At 42.4% G+C, this 13,736-nt stretch overlaps 1 protein-coding gene across 1 annotated transcript in view; it reads right to left on the reverse strand.

Annotated features, from left to right (window-relative positions):
- Window positions 1-7,400, reverse strand: part of SP3 (Sp3 transcription factor) — a 55,586-nt gene extending 48,186 nt beyond the window's left edge. Inside the window, exons 1-3 of the mRNA XM_087861519.1 lie at window positions 6,755-7,400; window positions 5,978-6,129; window positions 5,346-5,468 (exon numbers count right to left, since the gene is read on the reverse strand). Of these exons, the coding sequence (XP_087717645.1) occupies window positions 5,346-5,468; window positions 5,978-6,129; window positions 6,755-6,761 (282 nt within the window). The 5' untranslated portion in view covers window positions 6,762-7,400. The remainder of the gene's footprint in view (window positions 1-5,345; window positions 5,469-5,977; window positions 6,130-6,754) is intronic.
- Window positions 7,401-13,736: the final 6,336 nt, after the last annotated feature.

A 13,736-nucleotide genomic window follows, 5' to 3' on the forward strand; every position in this document is an offset into this window, starting at 1 on the left:
GAGATATTTAAATTAATCTCAGAATAAAATTTGTGACTTCACCGTAGGCAGCTAGGAAAGATAGAGGCATTAATAAAGGTATAAGAACAAGAGCCACAGACAAAAGGAAACTCTAAAAAAATGTACAGTTTGGAGTTCAAGAGAGGATCCAGAAAAGGCTCATATTCATAGAGAAAAGTAATGGGGAACAAGACTAGACATTTTTATCAAGGCCTGTAGTTAATGGCTTTGTAGATCCTGCTAAGGAGTTTGGACTTCATCCTACAGATAGTAAATGAAAGCTATAAAAGGTTTTTAAGCAAGTGAGTGGTGCAATCAGGCCTGTGTTTTATAAAGATAAACGAAGGCCCAATGAAGGAGACTGAAAGAAAGGCGGAAGACACTAAAGTATAGAGATAAACTGTGGAACCCGGTACAAATGTGTAGGCTTGAACTAAAATAATCGTCTTTTAAATACAAACATTTAAACTTATCAAACTTAAATTACTAAAATAAAGACCAGTCATCGAAATTCCATGTCATTCTTCAACTTCTATCTGATACAGGAATTATAAGCCTAGGTCATCTTTCCCAATATCAGAGCAATAGTTCATGTTTCATTTCAGTCTCTTGCCATTTTAAATAAAGATATTTACAACTATACTTTATACTGAAATCTACACTAAAGTATAATGTCTAAAATCCAATCTTTATTTTCTTAAGGTTGTTGTTTACCTTGGAGAACTGACTGTTGAATTTTTTTTTTGAGCACTAAATTTACAATTATTCAACTTATACCAAAGAATACAGTATCTCAGGTAGATCATTTTACAATACTGGCATTTTGTCCTTTTTCATCCTTAAAAAAAAGTCAAATTTGTGGCATCTCAAGTATTACTTTTTTACAAAATTGTAGTAAGGGCAGATATTCAACCATCAGTGAACTGTTTTTTAGTCAAGAAATTCAGTGAAAATAAATACAGCTACTCAAATGACAAATCTGAGTAAGTACTACCCAAGGACCCCTCTCCAGAAGTTAAATAAAAATAAACTGTGGTACCACTTTTCCCAACAATGCAGGCCATTAATTGAAGGGAAATCCCCAAACCTAAGATAGCATGATGTATCTCAACTTTTTTGAATAAATCAAGGTGAAAAGCATATATAAGAAATATTTATGAAGCACTAACCCAGAGAGAGGAAAAACAGCAACAAATAATTTAAGCAAAAAAGACAGGCAATAAAAACGATCTTTTAAATGAAATAAATTTACTGTTTTAAAAAATTTACTAAGTATTAAATTTTTTAATGGAATTGGAGAGAAAACACCAAGTCAGAAAACTATTAGACTTTCATGATTTTTAAGCTACCATTATGCTTGGGGGAGGGGAGTACATTACACTAGAAAGGAAAGAACTCAGAACTGACTTCTAGTCCTAGCTAGAACCATGGAATTGTATGTGATTTAGAGCAGGACTCAATTTTATGTTAAAAATGGGGAAATTATTACCTTGAGGGCTCATAAGAACCAAAAGAAAGTGTTATGCTTTACAAACTATAAAGCACTATACAATCCTAAGGTAATACTATGATTAGTAAGATTATGAGGACAGAGGATGATCTGAATGCCTAGTACAATTTCTGGCATAGAGATCAGTAAATATTTATTGAATGAATAGTTAAAAGTATTTAGTTTAAGATCATTGCAAAGAAAATGATAGAAGTGATCAACAAAACTGACCTTGAGATAATTAGTCTTCTATGAAAAACTCTACACCAATTTTAAGCCTATTTATTTCCAAAATTCCACAATAAGCCCCCCAAATTTCCAAACTACAGAACCTTTACTAAGCCCATTCATTTGTAAGAGAAATTTTATCAGCAGCACACCACTAAAAGAGATGAATTAGAAAATCATCTGAGACCAAAGAACAGTTGTAAAAATGTTTGATGTTAGGCTATTGGAAACACTGCAGAAACAAAAGGAGAGAGACATAAAAACACATAACCCAGGCAAGAACTAGTATTTGGTTCAGGTTCAAGATAACCCTCAAGAAAAATCTACCACGGTTTCTCTCAGTAATTCTAATATTCTTATTAGACAACTAACAAAACACCATCTGACATGGAAGTTGGTATTACTGTAAAAAGTTGTAACTGAAGGTACTCTTAAGTCTCCCACTTGTACATAAACACATAATCACACAGGAAAAAGGACCAAAACCAAGAGTAGCCCTGGAACGTTGCTATAGCAATTCATTACAAGGGCATTCTCCAGTGCAACCAGGCATAAAAATGGAGGGGGGGAGGGGTAGTTGAACGGGGAAAAAAAAAAAGTCTATCTTCTCAGATAATACCTGTGTTTCCAAAGGAAAAAAGAAATATTCATACCACTTATTGCATAGCATTCGGAAAGGATTATTAACTTCTCAGTTCCCATAAATGGCTTTTTGAAAGCAAGAAACGGGCAAGGACAGTGTTACTGGAAACAAAAACAAGTGTGAGGCTAAGGTGGAAACAAACTAAGAACCACTCTCAGGCAAATACTCAAGTTTCTTAAAATCTTCAAGGAACCCTGAAGAACTCAAAGCCAATTTCAAGTAAAAACAATTACCCAATTAACTGATTACAATTTAAAGTACAAATGACATAAGCAAATTAATAATCCAGAAATTCATATCAATATGGATTGGACAAACTAATATTACATGAAGGTCTGCATCTTACATTTCCTGATTTATTATTAAAATTAACTATACAACTTATAATAAAGTACAAAAAAGAGCCTTGCCATGAAACCAACTTTGGCAGTCCATGCTGTGGGACATTATAGACCTATTCGGCACTATACTGGGAATAACCATTCTTGGCCGGGATCCAGAAAGAACCCATACCATATTATAACAAATTCTAAACTCAAACACTTAAAACAAATCTCCAGTGCAGCTGACTGGCTTTTCAATGCCCTTTTAATCTTAAAATACCAAAGTAAACTAGCACAAAGTTGAATTTTATGTGTATATTTCTACTTGATTTTGAACACAACAACACTATATGCAATGCGGTAGGTACCCTGGATTAGATCCTGGAACAGAAAATGGGAATTAGTGGGGAAGAAAAGCCAAATGAGAAAAAAGTCTGTAGTTTAGTTAATAACACTGTACTACTGTTTCCTAGTTTTGACAAATGCACTATGGTTATACTAACATTAGGGGAAGCTGGGTGAAGGGTATGAGGTAACTCTCAGTTCTATCTTTCCAACTTTTCTATAAATATAAAATTATTGCAAAATAAAATTTTAAAAAATCACAGCTACAAAAAAGCTCTCTACAGACCTCTCATGATTCTCAGTAATTTTGAGTGATTACAGGAAGATTATCTAAGCACATTTTTAAATAGAAAAAAAATGCCCATAAAAATCACTTAAATTCTTTCATTTTCTGAGATGTACATGTCTGAAATTCAGTTTTAAACTGGAAAACTAAATTTTCCCACTTGCTAAGGCAAACATATTCAAGACAGTCTTAATAATTTTACTCAGTGAAAAATTTTATGCATGTGTACCAAACATACAAAGAAAAAGTGCTCCTACTGATTCTAGTTCATGTTCATCTGGCGGGAAGTGTGATGTCAGTAGAGATTTGGTAGCTGAGAAGAGTTGAAGAGGCATGGAAACAACCTCCCTACAAGTATATGACCACAGTAGGTAAGACCAGAGACAGTGTTCTATTCCCAGGGCTGAGATTCACAGATACAAGTACATATACATATTTTTTCACCCATAACTTCCTCCTTCACTTCTCCCCTCCCCCATCAGAGAGCTATATAAACTTGGTAAGTTGCAGTTACAGAAGTTTTTCGTTCTAATTGAAAATATTATAAAAGACAAGTACAAGCAATCTGCTTTGCAATTTTACTTGTGCAGTGGTTTTTTAAGATAAACAAGTCAATTTGTTTTGGTACTGTGGGGCTAGACGGATAATTCATAAAAAAGGCTTACCAATTCATAAGTTTGTTTGGAAGTTAACAATGCCTCTCACAAACATAATTTTATGCTTTTACATTTTAATCAGCTTACAAAAGCACAAAACCTAGAATACTTTTAAGACATTAAAACTATTCACATCCCTCTACAGTATAATTTGAAGCACTAGAATTACAAATACAATATTTAACAATGCAGCTTAACATTAGCTTCACTTTTAGTGCTAAGACATACTAAGATTTCCTGCAGACCATGCCAAATATCGTACTTTTTTATGTATAGTGACCAATGAAAATACCACTACACAAATCAATTCCTATAATCCACCTCAAAAGAAACCACAAATGACTGGGAGAGCTTTTTAGTATTTTAATAAGTGAACACATCTACATGTTTAACACAACAGCGACGATTCAAACAGATAAAAATCACAATTAACAGTCTTAAAAATTGTGCCTAGCTAATTTGTATTAAGCCCTCATACAACACACTGACCAGCTCCTCCCCCCTGCCCCCAAACTAAAAACACTACAAACAGAATCCCACCCCTTATCAGACCAGTAATCGTAATAAAATGAAAATAACAGTTTTGCCAACCAAATTCAACTGTAAGTACAGTATATGTTAGCATGCATGTAAATAGAATTTCTCACATGTACTTTTGTTCCTAACACTGGTATTTCATATTCAATTTCAAAAGCCAAAGTATCATCTAAGTACTTCGTCCATTTCAACGGTCGCTAACTGAATGTTTCACTTACTCTACTTACGAAAAATTCCTGCAAATTTAAGTGGTCTGCAAAAACTAAAATTCAACGATTTAGAATGGCCACTAAAAAAGCACTCACAAAGTGTTCACTGCTGCATACAAAACGGTAGTTCAAAGAGTAAACCTTCATTCCTTTTTTGGTTTCTTTTTAGCTATTTACGATTTAAATCAGTAAGACCTAGTAAGTTCCAGCAAAAAAAAGCTCCAGGTTCAAAAATACTAGAAACTAAAGACACTGCTTCTGTAGTTGATACTATCTATGGCCGATAGGCTGTGCTTGAAAATTTTGTAGTGTTCAGCGAAGGAGTTTTCAGCACTGATATGAATTGCTCAAACATCCATTTTGGAGTCCTCTACCCCCGCCCTCTCTGACTTCATTTTGTAGTGAATTTGGATCCAGGCGCCGCAGTGACAATTTAGAGAAAGCCTGGGCTGGCCTCTGATCCACACAGGCATGCGAAAGAGCCCGAAAGGGCGCCCCGGCTGCACGATCCGTCCGTATCGCGGAAGGCGCGGGTGCCGGGGAGGCCTTTCGGGTTGGCGGGCGCGCCGCAGGCCCGGGATGGCGGGCGCAGGGCCTTGGCGGGGGCGGGCCGCGCGCGCGAGACTTACCGCTCCGGCGGCGGCGGGGGCCCCAGCTGCGGCAGCCGCCTCCTCCTCGTCGTCGCCCGGCGATGGCGGCCCTATCTTGCTGCAGGTAGCGGCCAGCAGGGCGAGCGGTGACGGCTGAGTGTCCTACCCCCGATGGGCGGGTTCAGAGAGGGAGACAGGGGGAGGGGGTGGCGGTTAGGGCCGGGTCGCCGCTCGCACAGGAAGTGCGCCTCGGTCCTCGCAGGCTGAGCCCGGGCGAGCGCCAGCCCGCGCTCTCCTCCTCCTCCTCCTCCTCCTCCTCCTCCTCCTCGACTCCGGCTCGCGTCCTCCCGCTCGCACGCACACCAACTCCAGCGTCCGCGGGAAGGCGGGCGGCGGGCTGCGCACCGGGCCTCCACCTTCCGCCCGGAACCCACCCCCGGGAGGGCGCACACGCTCACACGCTCTTTCACACACACACTCACACACACACACACACTCACAAAAAGGCGGCGGGAGGGGGGAGCGCGGGCGGGGTCGGAGCGTTGGCGCCTCGGGCGGGCAGCTCCCGGGGCGGGGGGAGGGGAGGGGAGAGGCGCGGAGGGAGGGGAGAGGCGAGGGGAGGAGAAAGCGGCGCTAGGGGGGAGCCGGGCCGGGGCTCAGCCGCTTCTCACCTGGGCCGCCGCCGCCGCCACCGCGCCGTTTCCGTGCTGCTGCTGCTGCTGCTGCAGATACTCGCCGTGGCCGCCGCCGCTGCCGCCGCCGCCGCCGCCACTGTCCACGTCCAAGGCAGCCATTTCCTCTTGTTTCACGGGCTTTTCGGGAGCTGCAGGCACAGCGCGGGGGGGTGGGGGTGGGGAGGAAGGCGGGTGGAGGAGAGGGAGGGGGCCCGCGGGCCGAGGCGAAATTACTCCGAAAGCCCGGACCGAGTCCCCTTCCCCTCCCCCACCCGCCCCCCGGCGGCGGCGGCGGCGGATCCCTCCTCCCCTCCTGCTGCTGCCCCCGCCCGCCGCTGCCTGTAACCCTCCTCCTCCTCCTCTTTCCCTCCTCCTCCTCCTCCTCCCCGCGCTGCCCCTGCCCCCTCTCCTCTCCTCTCCTCCCCTTTCCCTTCGCGCCGCTCGCTCTCACTCGCGCTCGCTCCTCTCGCACCGTCAGTCACTCACACACGCCCGCCCGCCGCCCGCGCCCGCACACGGGGGGATGCGCTCCCGGCGGACCGGGCCGCCCGTCCCAGGGCCCGGCAGGGACACGGCGTTGCTGGGGCTTAAGGGGTGGACGGTGGCTGGCCAGGAGGGGAGGGAGGCGGAGGGGAGTGCGGCTTTCTGCCTCTCACAGACACTCGGTCGCACCACGGGGCCGGGAGCCGGCGGCGGCGGCCCCGGGCTGGCTGTGGTCGGCGGCGGCGGCAGCGGCGGCGGCAGCAAGGGTTGCTCTCTCTCGGCTTTACGTACCGGTCATAGTGTGTTTAGGGCACCTCAGGCGGGGCTCCCCGCCGCCCTACACATGGTGAGGAGCGAAGGCGGCGGCGGCGGGAGAGGATGCGGGAAGCGGCGGCGGACACGGCCGGAGCGGTCCGGGGATTTTTTTTTCCTATTTTGATTGACTGTGCGGGAAACACAAAAGGTGGAGCCTCCAGCCCAAAAGGGGGGAAGAGGGTGACAGCCCGCCCGGAAGTCCCGCCTCTCTTCTCCGTGCTCATTCGCCACCGCGCTCTCGGTCGCCAGTGCTTATTGGCTCGGATAGCCGTCCGTCGCTCGGCCAGCCGGCGCGCTTCCTGTTTGCCCCCGGGTGGAAGGGGAGAGACAATAAGCGGCCGTGGCGGCGTAGGTTCCCGAGAGCGGTTACGGCTCCACTGTTACCCCGCTGTGCCCGCCTCGGTCGCCGGCTGCCGCTGTCAGGCCCGAGACGCAGGCCTCTTCTACCTCGCAGGTGCTTGGAGCAGGCCCAGCCACGCTGTAGGGAGCTGGGCTGGGGAGGAAATCCATCCCCGGCGGCTCCGGTTCCAGTCGACGCTTCCTCCATCCCGACAGCAGCCTCCGCCGGATCTCCCCAGGGCCTCACGCTCTCGGAGCCGCCGCTTCCTTGCGCTGCCAGGAGGCCGCCGCCGCTCAGCCCCGGGGCTGCTGCTACGGCCGCTGCAGCTACTGAGCAAACCAGACCCGCCCCACGAGCCCGGGGGGAGGGAGCTGGTATTGGGGGAGACACCCCCTCCGAGGCTGGAGGAGGATTTTCTCTCACATTCAGCTCTTAGATTCACAGTCGGAGCCATCTCGTTCCCATCCCCCTTAGCCCCAGGTCTCCCACTTGTACGTACTCTGGAGGCAAGCATTTAAAACAAAAATCTCAGTTCACCTCACTAACTGGAGAAGAGCTTTCCTTTCGGCCAGTGGCACCAAAGCGGGCACTTATATTTCCTTTAGTACGTGGCGAGTATATATACAGGGACAGAATTTTTTTTTAATCCACTCAATCATTTTGCTGCTCAAACATATATTATTCCCTGCTTCTTGATCGTCTTGGTAACAAGTCAACATCTGAAAAAGCCCATCAACAATTGCCAACATATTTTAAATAGTGATTCTCAGCGAAGTTATTTTTTCTTGTCCTTGATATCTTGCTTTATCTGGGAGGAAAGCTCAGGCTTTGTGTGTGTGTGTTGCCAACTAATAGACATACCTGCCTATTACCTATAGATCTAATTGCCAAGAAAGGTTAAACTCAAGAGGTGAAAACATTGTCCACGATAACCCTGTTTATTAGAAAGCTGACCCAAACAAGAATTAGCATTCAATTGTTGTATTTTGTGTAATAAAGTTGTGCTGAGGGATTGGGTTGTAAAGTCCAAGCAACTGAACTAGATTTTGTGTGTGCTAAAAAGAAATCTTAGCCCATTTGTGAGACACTAAATAAATTTGCATCTCAGCTCTTGTGATCTATGCTCATAGGATCAAAAACATTGTGTGGTTACTTGGCATTTAATTGTACAAAAGACAGAACTTCCCAGAGAAATGACCTAAAAGCCATAAACATGCAAAAAAACAAGGCTTGAAATTATGGATCCAGGAATGGGGTTTATCTTGCCTAATATTAAGAACTTCGATCTCATATTTAAATAGAAGAATAATTTTAAAAGGTAAGTAGTATAAATGCTGTACTATTTTACACTTAAATTTTAAAGGAAAGTTAAAGCATCATAGAATAAGCTGATGGGGGGGTGAGGAATGGGAGGCTTGAAGAGGACACAAGTGAAAAGGAGTGGGAGAGAAAGGGAAGGCACAGTATTGTCACTTTTTTGGCATGGATATGTTGGATAGAGGATCGCTCTGTCCATAGAAGAGAGATTTCAGGATTTTCAGCTGTTTTTTCAGGAGTGGTGATGTGTTTTATGGGTCTTAAAATACTATTTCCATGCCTCTTTTACAAAGTCCTAGTCCAGCCGCCTATGGAGAGCAAGGTATTTGGCCACAGGAATTTATTTCCTCACTGATACCACCTAACAAAATTTTCAAACTTCTTTGGTCCATAGACCATTCTGACAAGATGCAAAAACACTTCATCTAATCTTTCTGAAAAGAAAATCACCTACCAGAGCTAACTATTCTGCTTTTAATGCAATACTTTTAAAATATACATATACCTAAAGTATTACTACTACAGAATCATATTCAGAGGACCCTCTCAGACCACACTTAAAAGAGTGATTGTCATGCAATATTAGGCTGAAAATGAAGATAGTCTCTGGACAGAACACCTTTCCTTAGTTATTTCAGTACTGTAGTCAAATCTTGAAGTACAGCTTGTGTTAATTAAAAGATACCTGTTTTCTCAGTCAAAGGCAGACTCAATGGCAACTACTGCCACATTACATAAGAGTACAGAACTGCAGTCGCCTCTCAGGAAGGGAAGCACCATGCTGGATACCATTTATACTTTCTCCTTTCCAAAGATGATTTCAGGAAGGAAGCTCTGCTAGCCACTGTTTACATCACAGTAGGAGATCCAGGTGTTAACTGTATTTTCCCTTATCCTCAGTTTCCTCACTTATTTTTTATATCTTCGATGTGTTTTTGTAAAGTTTTCTTAAATCCTTTGGAGACATGAATTCCAAAGGACCTAAAAGACTTCTACACCCAATGGCATGAATTTTCACCCTTCTTCAACCCCCTTTTTCTCTACAAAGAGAAGAGGCTACTAAATAATGCTTGATTCACATCTGCAAAAGCCTAGCCATTCTGTATTAAAAATAGCGACAGCCCTGGTTAACGGCACGCTGCCCTTTCTGCTTTTCTTGCCTCCTGAGTATCTTAAGTGGACCGTATGAAACTGTCAGTACTCAACCATTTTCATCTGAAAAGGTGACGATTTTTTATAGTTAAACCTAAATCAATGTCTCTTTGACATAACCTTTGTTGCTATGATTGTGACCCTCCTCTTACGCACCCCCCGGATCTCTTTAACCTGTTCACATTGGATTTCAAAGATCTTCAAGTTTGTCCTACTTACATAATCACTATCATATTTCAGAAACATTCTGGTTGACATTGAGATTAGGTATATTTAACCCCCTTCATACTTCATCTTCCTACTTTTTAAAAAATATACCACAAAAACCATATTTCTTATTTTTTCTTAATCTACCAAAAGAGAGAACATTTTGGGGCTTTTGCTGTGTACCACCTACTTCACGTTTTTAATCCTTACAGCCTTAGGAGATAAATATCATAGGTTTATCACTTTATAGATGAGGACTCTGAGGTTCAGCAAGATTATGGAACTAGCTCAGGGTTATTTTTCAAATAAGTAGCAGAGTCAGGATTCAAACTCACATGTTGGCAGTTTCACCAATCAACATACCAAGTTTTCTTAAATGACCAGTTTGAGAGATTCACATAACCTATTACAGAAAAAAGAGAAGATAAAAACACAATAGGGGCACCTGGTTGGTTCAGTTGGTAGAGCATGCTGACTCTTCAAGGTGGTGAGTTTGAGCCCCACGTTGGGTGCAGTGATTACTTAAACACACACACACAATAAAGTAGATAAACGAGGTCCATATGTATAAGGAAGATCATTTTTAAAGCGAGTCTTAGGATGTGAGCTCCTTGTGTTAGGGATCATATTTTGAACGCTCTCACCAATACCTAACACATTGTGAATGGTTAATATTAAGCAGAATGTCAAAATTATTATCTTGTGGGAAAATGAATGATGAATAAAAAACTACAATTAACCAATAAATACTGTATGATAAAATTTCTTCAACCTTCTAATAGTTCACCTCTTTCAAGATCACATTTCCCAAATGAGTTAGACCCTCATTTTCATTCAAGCTCCACACCAGTGATACCATCATGATACAAAGGACTTATCTTTTCATAATTCAAGGAATCCCATTCTTTCGGTCTAGGTTATTGACATCCCTGGGTATTCTACATTTTCTAATTACCCATGACACTTATGAAACCATCTTCATGTCAGTCCAGGAAGCTTAGTGCACTGACAGATTTCTGAGTCATTGACATTTTCTGAAAAAAGACAGTTTATGTATTTCTACCTTGTTAATCTATCTTCGAAGAATACTGAATGCTAGAAAGTATCTTCTTAACTACCTTTCTTAGAATAATGTAGAATACTAGAAATTCTCTTGGTTGTAAATTAGCAAACTTATGAGGTAGCTTTACTTAACAAATGATACTAATCACCTGATTCCATTAAGGTGTGGTGTCATTAAACGATGAGCAACAGCCTTCAGCATGAAGTATATTCGTACATTATTTCATGATTCACTATCTTATAATGGAATTTTTTTTCTATCCTTTAATCCTGTAATCCAGACAACTACAGCTGACCCTTGAACAACACAGGTTTGAACTACATGGGTCCCCTTTACTACGTAGATTTTTTTTTCAGTAAATACAGTATAGTACTGTAAATGTTTTTTCCCTTCCTTGTGATTTTCTCAGTATCATTTCTTTTTTCTGGCTTACTTTATTGTAAGGATACTGTATAAAATACCTATACAAAACATGAATTAATCGACTGTTTATGTTATCGGCAAGGCTCCCAGTCAACAGCAGACTATTAGTAGTTGTGGGGGATTCATAGTTATCCGCAGATTTTCAACTGTGTGAGGGGTCAGCACCTTAACCCCGTGTTGTTCAAGGGTGAACTCAATTCCCAAAAGAGCCAACTATACTGAAGGCCTAGTTAGAGAAAGTAAGAGAAAGGGGAAAAAATAAACAATCAGGAGGCAGGGAAAAAGTTCGATAGAACTGCATAAAATATTGAAAATAGTTTTTACCTGCCTTGAAGGAATAGAATTTTTCTGAATACCACTAAAATACTTGAAATCCTGCACCATGTATGTCATCATACCATTTCAATCCAAGAAGTGGAGTAAAAAATAAATGCAATTATACATACACATACATATATATGCATTATATACATGCAATATATATAGTATAATCCACAATGATTAATAAGTTAGTGTATTCATTAAGCAACATTTAAAATAAATGAAAAAAGATGATTCATCATGGATAAATCTCAATAACGAGTGAAAAAAGCTAGTCACAGCAGGATAAACAGTATTATACCACTTACATAAAGCCTAAAAACATACCAACTTGTATTCGGGAAGGGGAGTACAACTATAACATCTTGCATGGCAATGATAAATACTACATTTTAAATGGTGATAACCCTTGGTGTGGAGGGGAGAATGAGATTCGAACGGGTTTCTCTAGGGGCTTTGTTTGTATTTGCAAGTTTTACTTAAGTTATACTGAGTACGTTGTTATTGTGATGCTGTCCTCTATTACTACTGTTTGCCTGAAATACTTCATAACCATTATTTTAACAAGGAGAATAAATTAATACATCAGTCTACGGCAGAGCTAGTAAAATAAGCATGCCCAGGCAACTGACTGACTGAAGGAGTGGAGGGGAAGGAGAGAATGATTAACATATGACTAAGTTTTCCTGCTTTAGTAAGTGGAAAGATGAGCCAGAATCAGGGATATAAAAAATGGGACTGGGAATGGGATGGACAATCAGGAGTTTAGTTTTAGATGTGTTGAGCTGGAGGTGCTAGGAAGATATCCATGAGATATCCAAGAGACTCTTGTAAATTTGAACCCAGAGCTAAAAAGAGAAGCAAGTGCAAGCTGTGGATTTGGAAGCCTATGAAATAACAGAAAATATACACATTGATCTCTGCCCCTTGCTCCTGGCCCAGAGGCTCCTAAAACTCTCGTAATTTCCTAAGTGGTAAGAGCAGTAGGTGCATCTTGTGTTCAAATATTTGGTCTTTGACCCTGGATCTTAGCACTGCACTCCTAAATCCCTTGGAATGTCCTAAATGATAGGAGCATCTTTTGTTCTAATGAGCGGACTTGGGGGGGCTTCTGGATGGGGGCTTGTCACTAGAAAGACCAAGTCATGATTAGAGGCTTAGAACTTTCAGCGCCACCCCCGTCCCCCAGAAAGGTACTAGAAAATGAGTTAATAATTAGACATGCCTATGAGATGAAGGCTCCATTAAAATCCTTTAAATACAGAGTTTGAAAGCTTCCAGGTTGCTGAACTCATGAAGGTGCTAGAAAGGCGGCATGCCCAGAGTGGGTACAGAAGATCCACACCCCATTTCCCCTACCTTGCCCTATGTGTTTCTTCATCTACCTGTTTATATTCTTTGTGGTAAACCGGTAACGGTAAGCAAGTTTTTCCCCGCGTTTTGTGAGACATTCCAATGAATTATCGAGCCCTAGGAGGGAGTTGTGGGAACCCCGATTTATAGCCTGTTGGTCAGAAATACCTGCAGCTGGTGTCTAAAGTGGGACCAGTTTTGTGGGATTGAGCTCTTGACCTATGAGATCTGATGCGAAATCCAGGTAGATGGTGCCAGAACGGAATTGAATTGCAGGACACTTGGCTGGTGTTGGTCGGTGTGGGAGTAAACATACATATTTGGTGACGGGAAGGGAAGTATTCTGACTATTGTGAATGTGAAAATAAAAAGAGAAACAGAGTTTTTCCTAGATGGAGCCCTTACCATCTTCATAGGCCTTCATAACTTCAAACATCAACAGTCTCCCCATCCTTAAAAAGCCTCCTTGTGACTCTGAAGTTCTCTCTAATTATTGTCTTCTTTCTTCCTTTCCTTTCCTTGTCCAAGGTCTCAGTAGCTTGCTCTCTACCTCCTGCCTTCCTAATTTAATGCTATGCTCAATTTCTGTGCCTCCCATGCGACTTGAAATTGCTGTCTGAAAGGTTGCGATGACTTCCTTATGGCAAAACCATGGATTCCCCCTCCCCTGCCAATTTTCATTCTTTTTCAGCATTTGACACTGTAAACATTTAACCCTTAAAACTCTCTCTTCCCTTGAAAGGTCATCTGCTCTCTGGTTTTCTCTCAAATGAGTATTTCTC

Source organism: Ursus americanus, chromosome 1 (genome assembly GCF_024610735.1).
Source record: "Ursus americanus isolate L20-20 chromosome 1, mUrsAme1.1.p, whole genome shotgun sequence".
NCBI classification, from domain to species: Eukaryota; Metazoa; Chordata; class Mammalia; order Carnivora; family Ursidae; genus Ursus; species Ursus americanus.